The following is a 17,466-nucleotide window of genomic DNA, read 5'->3' as shown; positions in this document are numbered from 1 at the left end:
TACTTTACCCGACACGGTCTTTCTGTCCGGAAGTTAATCGATTTCCTGTTGGTATATCTCAATGCCCGCATTCTCGACTATGCAGATTTGCATGTGAAACGCATCACAATGCAATTACCAAAATCAAGAAGTGGCACGGCTGTCAGCTCTGTAGCTCAGTGACTTTATTTTCAGTCTTGACCTTCTACCATATTCTCGCTATTGTGATAAACTGTCAAACGATTTTTCATGGTGACAGTGACAGAGAGTACATTGCTAGCAACTAATCTGCATCATGTCGTCTCAAGCTGGTGACGGAGAGTTCAAAAAGCCCGATAACCCGGTGCCTTCTATTGCCGTCGAGAAGCAGCAGGAAGAGATGTTGAAATCGAAATACAAGGGTCTCCCGACTAAAGGCGGATCCTTCCTGCAGCAGCGGTTAGCTCGTCAAAACAAGAAATACTTCGATTCGGGCGACTACAATATGGCGAAAGCTAAAAATAGCGGTAAACCTCCTCCTATTGGGGTCAAAGTTGAGGAAGTGACTGGCGATCATATGCCGACTCCGGCGGAACTACCACAAGCCCGAAAACCTTCGCAGAGCAAATTGGCGATACATTGAAGGATTCAACGTGGTACGCGTGGACTGACCGTGAATTCTTTTACTTTTCGTGACGATTTAGCGATCGTCCCGTTTTCGTCAAGATATTCTTGGATATACTTTCTTTTCGAGAGGCTGTATTTCTACTATGTTGCATTTATAATCTGTGACAAACCGCACAAAACGCCCACCTATTCGTGCCATGTTTTTTGTTCGCTTTCATATCGGTAGAGAGTTGACCCGCCGGGTCTCAAAACGCTGTAATTGATAGGATTGATCTCTTATGAGCGCACGAGAATTGAATCTGCAATCTTTATATGACACGCTTGCTTGTGCGGAGTTTTTCAGTGTGTTTTTGACGAAAATGCTTCATTCCCATGGCAATTTTTCATCTGGTTTGTGCTGATCTCCTAAGTAGATAATGTAGCCTACAATGCAGTCTTGATCGTGTTGTTATCTGTTATTCAAACTTTGCTGTATGACGAGTTGGTTGTTGAAAATTTATTTTTTCTGTATTCCAGACAGGTTTCGGTAATTTTTTAGGTTAAAAAGTAACTTGAAATGTCCACATTAGTCCTACGAAGCTCCGGACTGTTCAAAAACGTCAGATCGGCTTTATCTGCCACGTCGCTGGCTTTCAACTCCACGACACACACCGCGGATTTAACCGTCATCGGATCTGGCCCCGGCGGTTATGTCGCCGCAATCAAAGCCGCCCAGTTGGGCATGAAAACAGTCTGCGTCGAAAAAGAGTCCGCTCTGGGCGGGACGTGTTTAAACGTGGGCTGCATACCTTCGAAAGCGCTTCTCAACAATTCTCACATGTACAAATGCGCGTCGGGTTCTGATTTCGCGTCTCGCGGCATCGAAGTCTCTGGCTTGACTTTGAACTTGGAGAAGATGATGAATCAAAAGTCTACAGCCGTGAAAGGACTCACCGACGGTATCGCCATGCTGTTTAAAGCTAATAAAGTCACAAGTGTGAACGGTCACGGTACTATCGTGTCGCCTACTCAGGTAATGGTGAAAAAGGCAGACGGCTCTCACGAAATTATTGACACTAAAAGGATATTAATCGCGACTGGATCAGAAGTCACACCGTTTCCTGGTATAGAAGTAGACGAAGAAACCATTATTTCTTCAACCGGCGCTTTGAGCCTGAAGAAAGTTCCGGAACGGATGATTCTAATCGGCGCCGGTGTGATCGGTGTAGAACTGGGATCTGTGTGGTCGCGGTTAGGCTCTAAAGTCACGGCCGTTGAATTTTTGGGACATATTGGCGGCATGGGGATCGATGCCGAAGTCGCGAAGACCTTCCAACGTACCTTGAAAAAACAGGGAATGGATTTCAAATTAAAAACAAAAGTGATATCTGCTCAAAAGACATCGGACGGTGTTGCTGTGGAGGTAGAGAACGCAGCAAATGGTAAACGGGAATCGCTTTCATGCGATGTGCTGTTGGTGTGCGTTGGTCGACGTCCGTTCACGCAAAATCTCGGGTTGGAAAATATCAACGTAACAACTGACAATAGAGGCATCATTCAAGTCAACGAAAAGTTTGAGACTTCGTGTCCCGGCGTGTACGCGATCGGAGACTGCATACCCGGGCCTATGCTAGCGCACAAGGCCGAAGACGAAGGAGTGATATGCGTAGAGGGTATGACTGGTGCTCCGGTTCATATAGACTACAACTGCGTGCCGTCGGTGATTTACACTCACCCCGAAGTGGCCTGGGTGGGTCAGACGGAAGAACAGCTGAAGGAGGCCGGGATGCCGTACAAAATCGGAAAATTCCCGTTTTCGTCCAACAGTCGAGCCAAGACCAACGCGGACACTGACGGTTTCGTCAAGATCTTGAGTCACAAAGATACCGATAGAATTCTGGGCGCACATATCATATGTTCGGCCGCAGGCGAAATGATTAACGAAGCCGTGCTGGCAATGGAGTATGGGGCTTCGGCGGAAGACGTGGCGAGGGTGTGTCACGCTCACCCGACGCTGTCGGAAGCGTTCCGAGAGGCGAACTTGGCTGCATATTGCGGGAAGAGCATTAATTCGATTTGATTTTACCGATAGATTATTTATGGTTAGGTCGGGGGTTCTTAAAACTTTTGTGAGCGCGGTATTTTGGGCGGTTGTGTGAAAACCGTGTCGTGACCTAGCCCAAGACAATATATTTAACTGACAAAGCAGGGTTCTGCGGTCGACGTATATGAAAATCTTTATGGCGTTCCAAAATTCTGAAATTTCAGAACGTGGAATCTGAAAAAAGGACAATCACGACCTCATTGATATCTAGTCTATTTAGTGCCCAAAAAGCTTTATTAATACTGAAAGAGCTCAAAGGGCGCAATTAGTGGTGCTCGTATTATACGATTGGCTATTGTGACTTGTGATCACTGGAAATAAGAGTAGACCTAAGTGAAAGGACAAATCTAATAGTTGTAGTTTCGACATTACCCTTTGAAGGACCCCTGAAACTATTCCGCGGACCTCAGTTTAAGAACCCCTAGATTAGGCTATGTTGCGTACGGCTCTCTGTTCCGGTTTTATCTTGTTGATTTTCGAATGTTTACGGTACGTCGCCGAATCGGTGTATCCCAGATCGGTTGGGTTGGCGGTCGTTGCAATTTGGAAGTCGACTAGTGATATTCTGCACATTAAATACTTGATATATGTATTTTGTATTGGCTGTAAGGGTGACAATGACGGTTAGCGAAGTGTGAGATACCCATTGTGATTAGCAGTATTAATTGTAATGGTTTGAGTTGAGTAGCACCAGACGATTTTTTGAAGTACTAAAATGACGCAACCCTTTCCATTGAAAATTATATTATCAGCGCGAATTGAGTTTTGACACTGTTTTCGGCTGTGAAAGATTTGAAACCTCGATTGCTGAAATGAAAATGCTGTTAAGAACCACTGTTCTATAGCGAAGCCATTATTTGTATCGCATGATGTGGTCAAATCCTTATACTATCGAAAATATATAGCTACTGGCATGTAGCTACGCAAATCCAGCTCTGCACCGTCCGCATTTGTCAGTTTTCAGTCTTTGACAGCCCACCGCAGCATATTTATAACTGATTTTCACATCTACTCATTTACTTGATAGTTTTAAAGTGAGCAAATTCTACTTCCACTAAGAGCAGTTTTGTGCTGCTTTTGGAGGGTCTATCCCAACTCGTACTCAGATCGAATTTTTCGTCATTACTACTTGAATACTTTTCTTGACTACCAGTACATTGGATTGAACCCTCTGATCATAGCATCCATAAGATGCAGCAGAAAGCTCCGTACTTTAGTGGAAATGATATTTATCTGTAGTCGTGATCACCCGACAGTAGGGGTGTTCAAAAATGACTTTTTCTCTCAATTTCTACTGGTTACTTGATAAAATTGTTAGGTTACCTAATTGAAGCCTGTACACCAAATTTGGTTCAATTCCAACCAGTAGTCACATTGCTATGGGAGAAGACAGTTATTTATTTATTATAAAAAAATTTCAAAATTTTCCGTTTGCCCCATGAAATTGTTCGGTTGTCTATAGAAACGATGTTCACCAAATTTGGCTCAATTCCAACCAGCGGAAGAGGAGTTGTTGATGTCGAAAAATTTGGATTTGAATAAAATAGTATTTACGGCGGGCACAAGTATAATAAATATTTAAAGAATGAGTCACCGTAAATTCAATTTTATTCAAATCCAAAATTTTTCGACGGCAATAACTCCGCTTCCAGTGGTTGAAATTGAGCCAAATTAGGTGAGCATCGTTTCTATAATTAGGTAGCGTAACAATTTTATCAAGCAGCCAGTAGAATTTGAGAGAAAGTCATTTTTGAACACCCCTACCCGACACCCGTGAAACCAAGTGCAGTGAAATTGATTTGTCGAAAAAATGCCAAATTAATTTTACAATGTGTATAAAACTGGCATTTTTGTGGTCAGATAAAACGTACATCTTTGAACTTTCCACATCATCCGTCTCTCATTTTGGTACTCGATTCTGCTCAGCTGTAGTGAAAGTGATGAATGGTGAGTGGCGATAATCGTTATCACACCGTTCGATATGATTATAATGGGTTCCAGTTGTCGCAGCTCCCCCCGCTATGTAGTCTGCTTTCCTGGGACGACGCGTTCTTACGCTGTGCAGTGTGCAGTCTTGTCTGCATGTCTAGCTCTGAGCCAGGGGTGTTCTACCTTTTTTGTCATTCACCGCTCCATTTCGATAACATATAAGGGGGGAGGCCGCATCCCAGCAGACGGTCGTAATGGACCACCAAGATGCCAAATTGATAATGCATCTTCGTGTGGACCCATAGTTATTACTAACTTTGTTGCATGTTGTTTTTTCTCGACGTCCCATCAGGATTGTCGGTATAGTCAAAATACATTGGAATCGTCTAAACGTAGCAGAAAAAAAAAACTTCTTTCGCGTGGGACGCGCACGATTCCAGATTGGTATTTCTGTATCGGTATCATCATTTCCTCTTCGGTTCGCATTTGTGCTGTGAGTTTGAGATTGCATTGACACTACCATATTAGCATGAAATAGCAAGTCCCCTGAATCGCGCGAAGGGCCATGAAAATTTTGAATTAAAAGTTGAATAAAATCCTTCAAGAATTGGGAGCCAATTCGTAAATTCAAATCGCATAGACGGCCGCCAACACACGCTAATTCAATTACGTTCAGATGGCCGCACAATTCTTACATTTAGGGTTGCATTTAAAACAAATGGTTGGTCAAAACATGTTTGTTTTAAATTGATTTTTGTTTTAAATGCAACCCTACAGGTTGGTCACCCCTGCTCCTAATCTTACACAGCGCAGGCTCAAACTCTTGTCAACATCCCGGCAAATTATCGTAAAGCGCAATATATCAAAATGGACGGGCGATGAAGAGACATGATACCGGCATCATCGGCCCGCGAAGAGATTTTAAGCGGCCGGCAGAGAGTTTCCTCTCTTACGTGATAGCATGGCCACGAAACTACTTGTTCTGTTCGGGTCTACATGCATTTTCGACCATGAAAATGAACAGACAAATCTGGGTTCCAATCTGACTAATGCTCACGTGCAGTTATAGCCAAGGGTTTTTACGTCCCGGGTTCAAAGATCTCGTCGACAACTTTGATCGACCACCTATCTCATTGACTTCAACAGCTTTTGAAGTATATCACGTTAATAAAATATTTAAATACTGTCTTTGACCTCTATGCTTTCAACTTGAAATACACGTTATATACGATGTAGCCTATTCCTTGTACAGGTTGATAAATACACGATTAGGCTACTCCATCGAGTTAGGAATCCGGCTCGCCAATAGTTCACTTTTCGATATCCGGCCCGCCGGCTAGGGAAGTCGCCCGCCCCTGTCATAGACGAAGCCAATCTGACAATCTCAACTCTCAATGCAATGGTGGGATTACTCAATTTACCAATCATGTGTTTAAGGTGTGGAGTAGGCCTACTATATGATTTGTGATAATACCGACCCTCCAAGCATAAGTCCCAGGCGCAGATTTAGAACTAAATATGGCAACCACAGCCGATGCACATTAGAACGTGATGAATTTATTGAAGTGTTGCGTATTTCAATAGATAGGCTACTTAAGTTAAGGTGATACCTGAGGTTCCTTAATTTTGCGCACAAATTCTTTGAACTCTGCACCACATGCACTCGTTCGTGAATATCGGTTTGAATCTAACGCAACCTGATCTTGCTACTGTCCGTGGGCGAAATGTCGTTCTCCTTTACTGCTTTGACAGGTAGGGTAATTGACATGGTCAACTGCAAATCGGCGTAAATGACGCGAAATAGGTAATGCAGATGTTCGAGCGGGTCATTAAATATGGTGACCCTACTAACAATTAGTACGGAGCGGATCGGCAAATTCTCTGTTCCTACTCCGATCCTGTTTTTACAGCTTTGTTGTCCTACCTTGCCCAGGCATTGCTTCATTGATCATTTGCTACCATCGTTTATTTTCTTTTGGATTTTCCTTTTTTAACTAACATTTTTTACGGCCTGACTATATAGAGTAGGCTTACCATACGTCCTCTTTTAAGAGGATTTGTCCTCTTTTTTGACTTTTTTGAAAGTGTCCTCGGAGGACGCCCTTTTGTCCTCTTTTTTGAGATTTTGTCCGCTTTTTTGAAAATTTTGGCAGATTTAGAGCAAATTGCGAGTGATATGGCGCAAATTAGCACAGAAGGGAAGCTCCGGCGGGTACTTCGGAGTGAAAAACGGTGATTCCAGCTCTGAGCGAAAATATGACTTTTTTTTTTTCTAGTCATCCACCTGGCAATGTGGAGAGGAAAACGGTATTTTGAGCTCTGAGCGGAGAAGATGACCTTTTTTTTTAGTCAACCGGTCACAAAGTGTGAAAAATTTACCAGTTTTTGAGAATTCTACTCCGGTTTTGCAAGTTGCAAATTTCTGAAAAAGTGTCCTCTTTTTAGATTTCCAAAATATGGTAAGCCTAATATAGAGTCAAAGCGTACCTGTTTCATGCGGCTGTGGTCAGACTATATAGTTGACCGTCACGGATCGTATCGATCATTCCTGTCTGATACCGAATACTGTGTGCATGTGCAATGTGCATGCATATTTTCTGTATCACCGTCATTGTTGTCTGTTTTTTTTTGTGTATTTTGGTTGGGTGAAAATGAAAGACTCTCTCTCTCTCTCTCTCTCTCTCTCCTAGACAAACCGACTCTAAACCGAGGCATTCAAACGCAGATGTGCTCGCGCCCCAATTTCCTAGTTTTTAATGACGCCGCGGGCCGCAGTATAAATAATCAAGAAGTAATTCCAAGTAGGCCTTATTTGACAGTAGGCTACTTTGTAGACTGGCATTCCAGTCCACAATCATCGTGAACATGTAATTTACTATTGTACTATTCACGCTTGGCCCGAAAGAAATCACATTTTTAAATATTTGAATAAAATCATTTTAGTGCTACGCATATTTTGTCAAAATAAGGTTATAGACATCATTCGAGAGGACAAATGCATCATCATGGCATCTTCAAAGCTGTCGCGTTATAGCATGTGTTTTAATTCCATGTGAATGTTTCACTTTAACTATCGACTCGAGGGTGGAATAGGGTAAGGCTGCCCTATTCTTAGTAGAAAGTACTGATCCGACTTCGGCCGTATTTGGAAAAGTATAGCCTACTGATCCGGCTCCAGTCAAAAGAGTAAATCCAGGCGAATATCCAATCCGGCTCCGGTCCATGCCCCTCTCTAATAACATTGTGGCAGTGGCGAGCACATTGCTCAATGCTCATGCGGCAACAATTTCAAACGTTATATGATCGCCACATATGGTCCGTAACTGAACTGCTTACAAGCGCTGGTGAGGACATGAAGACGGCAAACCCCAGACTCGCTCCGCGAGTCCTGCACACCTTTTACCTACTAGGATTTGTTGTCTACGTGAGCGCACTAACATATCTAAACGCCACTTTCACGGATGTGCGAAATCCTGGCTGTTATAAGCATCGGAAATGGATTCTATACTCCAGACTGACTATAGTAGCCTAAGCATCAAACACTACACGAATCCTGGCACGGTTCATCAAAAAGGCACAAGCAACTTCGTTGTAGGCAACACCGCAACTTGCTGGCGAAATTCCATTATATTACAAATAGCATCGGTGAAGAAGATCGTCAATCTTGCGAGCAAAAACGAACGCATCGGCAAAACCCTAGGGTTGGGTTGAATTACCAGAGTAAACCACGACAAGGTGACATTATATGCACTGGATTGTGAACACGATATCAGCTTGACAAAATATAGGCCTAACAGTCCACGCTACCACAAATCACTGAACAAGACAAGGCGTTGACAACTCAGCTTTCTTCAACGTGTGTCACTGCAATCGAAGTTTTCTCGGGCACCTCATCTTCGATCTGCAACATGGGGGCTTCTATCTCAAGGATGCCGTTTCTTGAGAACGCAGACGTCAGATTTTTCTTGTCCACGCCCTTTGGTATCGGATAAGATCGCTTCACCTCGCGACAACTGTACGAGTACGAGCCGTCTTCTTCCTTCTTCTGCTCGCGTTTGGCTTCCACGATCACATTATCGCCGTCGACCTTGACTGTGATGTCCTCCGGCCGAAAGTGTCTCATCATCAGCTTCAGGTCGAATTTTCCGGAGTTTGTTTGAGAGTCTTTGTCGATAACTTGGTCGCCGAACATCCTATCAGCTATGTCTCCCAGACGATGCATCCACAAAGGCTCTTCGAAATCGACCGATTCGCGTGGGAACTGCATTCCATGGCGACTGCCCGGATGATCCGTGAAGCTCAAGAGTGGTCTTCCCAACGATAGAGAATACATTTTCACTGCCGCTCTGAACAATTCGCTTGAGTACCTCAAGTCACCTTAAAAATGAAGATTGCCAGCCGCATTGTTCGCGGTCAATATATATACAGGAATTGACATAGCTCTCGAATAATCTCTCCTCGCCGAGAGCGAGGTGAGTAGGGCTGGGCAAAATCGAGTACCTGAGTGATTCGATTCTGAATCACGTAATATGATTCGAGTCGAGTCGAGTAATCGAGTATCACTCATTATGACGTCACAACAGGATGTACTATGTCCAAGTCCAAATATGAACCTTTTATGTCACCACAAAGAACGTAATGCCTGATATCCATCACATTAAAGATGCTTTGGTATTTTTTCGACCATACCGATTTCATTGCACTTCTTGACAATTTTGTTGGATGCTAATGTCTTCGGAAATGTGTTATTTCCAGTAACGTTCGTAGCTTTAAACTGTGTCTGGTATGCTGAAACACGGCCAATCAAGGTTTCACGGCTTCCTCAGTGGAAAATAGTATCAAAACTATAATTCTCGTCAGTAAATGAACTTTCAGTTGCGAGGACCGTATAATGTCAGTACTCGAAAAAATCGTCTTTTACTACTCGACTCGAATCATTAGAATTACTGCTCGATTCAGATTCGAGTACTCGAATCATTTTGCCCAGCCCTAGAGGTGAGTACGTGACCAGTAGCACGTCCAAAGTTCGAGACTTCTCGAAATTTCTGGCGAACTCGAAAATCGATACAGCAGCGCCATCTACCGAGCAAAGTTAATTATACTATGAAATGACAGTTCTTCGATAGTCGGTAGTGGTGGGCAAAATCGAGTAACAGATTCCATTCTGAATCGATGAGTCGAGTATGATCGAGTATCACTCATTTTGACGTCAGAAGAGTATTCATGACGTGGGGGTTCAAATATGTACCTTTTATGCGACTCCAAAGAACATAATACGTCAATTCTATGTCACAAAGATGATAATTTCGACGATACATATTGCATTTCACTGAGTGGCTGGCAACTGGCAATCAGACATGCCACTCCTGTGTTTTTCCAACCAGATCTGGGTTTTTCGAGCATCACCTGGGTTTCCGGGTTTTTGTCCTTGAAATCTGAGTTTTTTCAATATCATATTCGTCAGGTTAATTTTATAATCGAAAATCAATTATATTAGATTAGTAAGATCATAATGTCGAAAATTACTGCTTGATTGCTGCATTGTCGGTGGATTTCATTGTATTGTTACGGCAGAGTCTGGTGAAGAGACTGTTGCACTACTAAAATGAACGGCCTTGACATGATGTGATGGCCGGAGCTTTGTTGAATACTAACTTCCAGATCGCAGAATGTCGTGTTCAGTCATTGGAAGACTCACTAGAAACGTTTTCTTGCAATATAAATCGATTCAAGATTGACTGCTAGTATCACTCCAACAAATTTATTGTATATCACTAAATAAATAAAAAGATCTTGGTTGCGTTCACACCTTGTTTAACGTCCACTTGCAGAGTAATAATTTTATTTACTATACGAGCTTTCGGACCGACGCGCACCAATTTTTTTCGTAGCAATGCGTCAAAAAGAAAACAAAATATATTTGTGTGGGTTGCATTGCAAATGTATAGTATGAATTGTCATAGTTTTAATATCAAGGGCTAAAATTTGGTTCTATGTCAGTATTACTGTAATTATAATGACTGTCCGTTTCCATTTTCTCAGCTCTCGCATAGCAATTTGAGTGAAATATATGAACCGGGTTTTTCTGGGTTTATTTAACGTCCACATCTGTTTTTTTTCCGAAATATCCCAGTGGCATTCCTGCTGGCCATGCTGTTGGTGATCACGACTACACACAAATGTCATTTGCACTTACGTGCGTGTCTCTGGACCATATGTTACGGATGCTGTGATGCAGTGGCCACTCGTCACTGGCAAAGCAGTGCACTGTCTTGGATATGCAATATGACATGCGGCAGGCTCTTTCCGCCACCAGAGCAAAAACAACTCAACCATCACATATAGACTGAATATGCATTGACTAATTATAATTAATGTACAAAAATGTTTATTTTGTGTTCTATTGTATTCATCATTTTTGATTGGTCTTGGAAAATCAATATAGGATCGCAGCCTGGAATAATATGAGATTGAATTGGCCAGTGCTTGCGCCTAATAATAGAACTGATAGAAACACTGGTTATGATTAACATTGATGTTTTGAAATGATGAAAATATTAATAAAACTGATTGATTGAAGCATCATTACTATTAGTATATTCGTACGCTGAGGCCTAGAAGTGGGCCGTGCTGCAAGTCGGCAGCTATGGAATAAAAATGATGAAAATTGGCCTGGTGTGAATGACGATAGTAGTCGACAAGCACCATGAATACTACGAACAACAACAACAACGCTGAGGTCGATGTTTTATTTAAAGACTATTACATCTCTTCTGCGTTCTGTGTATCGAATATTCTCTCCTCGCCGAGAGCGATGCGACGTCTAACGGCGACGTGACCAGCAGCACGTCCAGAATTCCGAGACTCCTCAGCAGCGCCATCTTGCGAGAGACGGAAAATATACCATGAAAATACTTTTCATTGCCATTGGCTGTCTCGTTAGGAACTGGAAGATCGCGGAAGTTCATCTGGTTTATTTGCCCAATCTTACGTCGAGCCCTATTTTTATTCGTATAAGTAGGCTGAGATGGATGTTTGATAGATATAATACACCCAAGACTCAGTTCTTGGGCCGGTTCTTTTTACTGTATATCAGTGTGTCTTACCTTTACTAACCCGCGGAACACTTACCTATGCTAATCTTCACGGAACCCCCAATTTTCGCTGAGTCAGAGAAAACAAAAATCTAATACACTAATAAGTAGGGATGGTGTGAACCTCTGAAAGGCTCAGGTTCGTGTGAACGCGAACCTTATTGAAAGGTTCTGTGTGAACGCAAACGTGAACCTCGTGACGTCACGTGACGTCATATTGCTAATTCCAACCCTACATTTCAATGAAGTGATATATATTTGTGTACACGATACCTAGCGACGACTCGGGCCACATAATGCCACAATGCTGAAGCACATACTGACTTTTTAAACGTCGTCAAATGTATCAACTGTATCAATCAAATGATATAATAATCCCATATAATCTATATCCTTCGTCGCTTGGTCAACAATTTCGACGAGGACTTGCAAGGGAATATGAGCTTACGCCTTAACGGTCCGGACCAGACCGAACAATGTATTCGGCGTCTGAGTATTGCTACGTTGACATTGTGCAGAGTGTAAAACAGGTTTCTATACTTGCTACCGATACTCCCCCTTTAACAAGTTATACAGCAGTAGCCAACACTCCAATCGCACGGATTTGTTTTTTTCGATACAATAAACATATCAAATCAAGATTGACCCCGTGCGCCTGCTAGATTTTTTACATCAGACATCGATATCAATTTCATAGATTGGTTGCATAAGCACCATTCGCATGACTACCAACATGTAGTGTATTTCGCTCTTGATGTTGTGTGATTGAGTGGCCCGCAGTTGAAATGCAATGAATATAATGAAGTGAAAATTGTAATATATGAAAAAGGTTCACAGTGCAGAACATACCAAGGTTCGTTTGTGAACGTGAACCTCTAAATTTCCGAGGTTCACGGACAGAACGCAAACGGGAACCTCACGTTCACATCTAATAAATACTTATCCTGCTACATACTGATGGCGTACAAAATGAACTGCGCGTCATATAAACGACAAGATAGCATTTATTGGTAAAGCGTCCGGCTTCTTGATCGGTATAGGTCGAGGGTTCGATCCTCCGACCAAAGATCTGATTGGTAACAATGGTATCCATGACTTCCGCGATTAGCGCTCATGCATTACTGGGATAGCATGAAGGAGTGGTGCAAAACTTAAAAAGCCTTACAAGGCTATATCTGCCCTTCCTTGTCAATTAGCGGCATATGCATGTCATTCACTCATGGTATGCATAATTGCATATGCACAGATCGTGTGTATGTATGTATATTGCATATAATGAATCGGTGTATATGCCGCAAGGACAAAAATGAACTACGTCCTTTCCTTCCTTTCATCAACAGACTGTTAAAAGAACATATCACTAAAATATGATTTCCACACTAAACGAAAACATAATGAATAGGCATATTCAGTGTCATCGTATTGCTCGCACGAAGCGCTAGCGTGATATCAATTGCTTGATTACTAATGAGCTTATAAATATTGGAGATAGAATTGGCATTACAGAAAGACTTAGCTTCGATTTCGAATACTAACCTCCCCTGCTTACGCCATGGCTCATGAAGTTCGTCGACATCAGTCACAATTCGACTACTGATTCGGCCTAAATGCCTGCAACCAGATCGCAAAGACGGGCGTATCATCACAAATCATATGAGTGAGGTTACTGTGTGTCTTGACCTCCAGTGAAGCCTTGAGACTGGCTCATGGAACCTTTAGTGATCCCGGCATGCACTAGAATTGTGAGAAAGCCTCAGTAAAAAGTTGCATTAAAATAGAAAAAAGTTACAATAGGAACAGCATAAAACATCATTCTACATTAATTCCTAGTATTCGGGAATCTTCTGCAAGCTGTAAAAAGAAGTTGCAAAAGTTGCAACAACTTGCCCTAGTGATGATACGCCCGTCTTGGCCATCAATGGTTGCATACATTTACCTCTTATCAGTACTCCTAATTGTGACTGTTTTGGTGGTATACGTCGTGTGCAATGTCGTACGCAGGGGTCGGTATTCGAAATGGAAGCCTAGTGTTTCTGAAATGTCATTTATATCAACTACATATATAAGCTCATATGTAATCAATCAATTCGTATCACGCTTGCGTTTCGACCGAACAATGCGACCACACCTCCCACGGTGAATCCTCGCATTTCTGAACTGATATCTGAAATGGAACAGTAGAGTCGCAATGAATAAATCATTATAATGTTTTCGTTTTTTGTGGAAATCATATTTTAATGGTTTTGTTCTTTTAACACTCTGTTAATGCACAGTTCATTTTGCGTACCAGCAATCTATAGCATAGTGTATTAGATGTATAGTTAGATTTGTAGTGTGGTGGATTTTTGTTTTATGACTTGGTGAAAATTTGGGGTTCCGGGAAGTCGTATAGATTAGCGTAAGTGTTACGCGAGTCAGTAATGGTTAAGAACCAGTGGTGAAGTGAGATGTGTAATGCACTAGATTTTGTTTTCGTGACCCAGCAAAAGTTTAGGGTAACCCGAAGGCTTGCAGATCAGCGTAGGGTTCTGTAGGTCATGACGGTTCAAGAACCGCTATGGTATGTATGAATGGTACGACTAGGGTTGCATGTAAAACAAATAGTGTTTTAAAACACTTTGTTTAAAAGATGTTTTAAACGGTGTTTTAAACAAATGCCTTTAAAAAAAAATTTTTTTTTTGTAAACGTTGTCTAATTATGCCATAATTGTGTAAATACGTCCGAGAAACCACGTAGTATGAGCCTACGGACGATTTGCACCCATAATAGTCGACGTCTACAATGTGGGGTGGCTGGAATCCTCGAAATCGTCGTCGGTCCAACAGTTTTAGCTAATAGATATAGATGATTGGTACGGAATTGGTGATCTGGTGATGATTGCCGCCGACCGTAAAAATGCTGCATAACGGTGTATTCCTGTTTAAATATATTTTTGGTCTGTTTATGACAGTGGTCGGAAGCCCTCTTCGTCGAAAGAGCCATATTTATCCTATATTTTCAATTGTCAATGTCAATCCACTGTAACGGCACAATTAAATATTCGTGACGTCATGGCTGAAAAACAAACAAAAACAATAAAAAACATGTTTTAAACAAGAGCCTTGTTTTAAACATGTTTGTTTTAAATTGATTTTTGTTTTAAATGCTACCGTAGGTACGACGCAATGATGACTCATTCCAAGTTGAAGAACGAATCTCTCAGGAAGCTTTCCGCCGTTAATATTTTTCACGCCCTCCAGTGCTGTAAGAATCACTTGACTAGCGGTTTATACAATTTCACCAAGGCGACGTTTCACCCGCTGCCCAAATATGATCTCACCTTAACATTCTTCATTGTCAAGTGTGCCAGTTTTGAGCACGGCCCGCTATCAGTCTAGGCTTTGACAGGACACCGAATACGCGGATCAGATCGCCTTGATATTTTGAGCCTTAGCTGTACTCGAATTCGCAGGATGATAGTGTTGCATCTTTAGAACCTACCACTCCGCTATATCCATCGTTTTGAGGGATGATTGTATTTTCTCATGCATGATATTTGTGTCGAAATGTTATTTCTCGCAATGTCTTGTTGTACGCCATCAGTAACCGTAGATCATTACTTTAAACACTAACATAGACCGTGAAGCAAAAGACCAACAGGTGATAAGCACCAACCTGTTCGTTTTTTAATAAACCAATACAACCCGTAGTTATCGACATAATTCGTATTAAATTATCATTTTTGTGTGATTTGGGTTGAAGATGTAGAAAGCCTAGCGCCTACACTACATGCTCTGACGTTGCTCTTAATATACAAGCTGGCTCGTATACATAATTATATACCGGCAGCACATGTGTAATAAATGGCGTCTTTTTTCTGAACGACCAATCCCGACCACAGCTCCTCGCCGCTTGCACGGCTTACAGCAACTATGTTCCAGGTCACTCTAGTCATCGTTTTCGAGGTGGCTTCGGGCCTGCATCCCCAACCATAAATCAAAAGTCCCATGGCCAACATTACTGTGAAGAAGCGGATTACATTAAATTCAGTAGGCCTATACCACATTTGATTCTCCGCACTCTTTAGTACAGTGGTTCCTACCTTTTTATGGTCGCGGCCCAATTTCCCATCCTTGAAAATATTCCGTGACCCATCTCTAAATTGAAGATGCTAACGACGAACTAACGATAAAGCTTAGCACCTTCGCCCAAACCCAACCTACTCGTGGTATATTTGAGAAGCTAATTACTGATAATATATGCTATAGCTCCTTCGCGACCCCAGCAATACAGCAAACGACCCATAGGTTGAAAACCACTGCTTTAGAAGTTAGAGTATATTTGATCGAATTTCTTAAGCCTCCAAGTATAGATTCACTCTGACACCCATTTTGTACGAAATCCATTCCTACTAGCAAAAGGGTTGTACAATGTACCCTACGTTTGTGTGTAAATTGTACTCTGTGCATGTGCAGAAAGGTTCGCCTTGCAATAGGCGCTGACATCGTGGACATCCACTCTCATTTAAAATTGACTTGGATCAAAACGCCTGATGAAACAAGTTAATTGGCCAGAAATCGCTGTTAACTTTACCATAGGGTTGGATAATCGTAATTTGAAATTACAAATGATTGCGACGATTACAGCATGTTCATGTAATCGTAATCGATTGTTTTGCATGAGTAAATCAATTGTTGTATATAAGGACTTTCTAGTTTTAGTAGAGCTGGCTGATCTATATTTGCTTGGACCTTTGACATATTACCTTTAGAATGCTATCAGTCCTGTCACAAGGATTACACTGTCCGTTTTAGTTGACGAGCTGACGATTTATTCTTTTGACTTGAAATCAAAAGTCATGTCTGGTCAAAACTATCCAAAAATATATGAAGCAAAGTTACAACTATCCGAAACAAAATCTGCAATAGAATCCGAATCCGATCCGACTGTCTCAAAATTGTGCAAAATGCGGTCCGAATCATATCCGAGTCCGTCCGATGCTCATCACTGATAGGCAGATGCTCGACGAGAATAGCCACACGTTTGCTGTATCTCCGGCCTTCAACAGTTATAGCCAGCTTATGGAAGGAAAATGACAACCAGTTCTTTTTCGAGAATGATGCATGTCGAATGTCGGCAATATCACATTTAATCGCATAATCATGATATAATGAATTTGGCTATGATATGCTATACACGTAGTTTGGACGTAGCTGTCCGGTGAGAACTGGAGATCTTGTAATCCGGGAATGTGTTTGAAAATCGGACAAAACAGACCAATAAAACATGTCAATATGAATATAGAATCACTTGAACTGGTGGTAACCAGTATATAAATCTTGTAAAATGTATATATAGAATATAGATATATATAATACTCCAGCAGTGAATCTTGCATTCTCGTTGAGATGGCTCGGAATATCGGTATTATGTGGATTGTCGGCATAGGGGAGCGTTACACTTAATGTTGTATTTAAAACAAATGATTGTTTAAACACTTTGTTTAAAACATGTTTGAAACAGTGTTCTAAACAAAGACCTTTTAAAAAATTTTGTGTTTTTTCAAGTTGTATAATTGTGCCATAATTGTGTAAATACCTTCCAAAATCATGTTGTATGAGCCTACGAACGGTTACCACACGATATAGCCGACGTATGCGCTATGGGAAGGTTTAAACCCTGTAAATGGTCGGTTCAACAGCTATAATAGATAGATATAGATCATTGGTACGGAATGAATGTCTTGATGATGATGACCGCCCACCGTAAAAATGCTGCATGACGATGTAGTCCTG

At 41.7% G+C, this 17,466-nt stretch overlaps 3 protein-coding genes across 3 annotated transcripts; 2 read left to right on the top strand and 1 right to left on the bottom strand.

Annotated features, from left to right (window-relative positions):
• Positions 1-208: 208 nt before the first annotated feature.
• LOC145434116 (alpha-endosulfine-like) lies at positions 209-1,102 on the top strand. Its single transcript, XM_080311414.1, has one exon. The coding sequence runs from the start codon at positions 275-277 to the stop codon at positions 599-601; it is 327 nt and encodes a 108-aa protein (XP_080167540.1). The 5' UTR covers positions 209-274; the 3' UTR covers positions 602-1,102.
• Positions 1,103-1,139: 37 nt separating this feature from the next.
• Positions 1,140-3,260, top strand: LOC145434114 (dihydrolipoyl dehydrogenase, mitochondrial-like). Its single transcript, XM_080311412.1, has one exon. It carries the CDS (start codon positions 1,142-1,144, stop codon positions 2,642-2,644), a length of 1,503 nt encoding a protein of 500 aa, XP_080167538.1. The 5' UTR covers positions 1,140-1,141; the 3' UTR covers positions 2,645-3,260.
• Positions 3,261-8,205: 4,945 nt separating this feature from the next.
• Positions 8,206-9,067, bottom strand: LOC145434115 (body wall muscle protein HR-29-like). The gene has a single exon (XM_080311413.1). It carries the CDS (start codon positions 8,928-8,930, stop codon positions 8,439-8,441), a length of 492 nt encoding a protein of 163 aa, XP_080167539.1. The 5' UTR covers positions 8,931-9,067; the 3' UTR covers positions 8,206-8,438.
• Between the last annotated feature and the right edge of the window lie 8,399 nt (positions 9,068-17,466).

Source organism: Botryllus schlosseri, chromosome 2, assembly GCF_051294905.1.
Source record: "Botryllus schlosseri isolate E-star chromosome 2, Bs_hap1, whole genome shotgun sequence".
In the NCBI taxonomy this organism is placed as follows: Eukaryota; Metazoa; Chordata; class Ascidiacea; order Stolidobranchia; family Styelidae; genus Botryllus; species Botryllus schlosseri.
The sequence above is the reverse complement of the archived record's forward strand: the minus strand, read 5'-3'. Positions and strand labels throughout refer to the sequence as shown.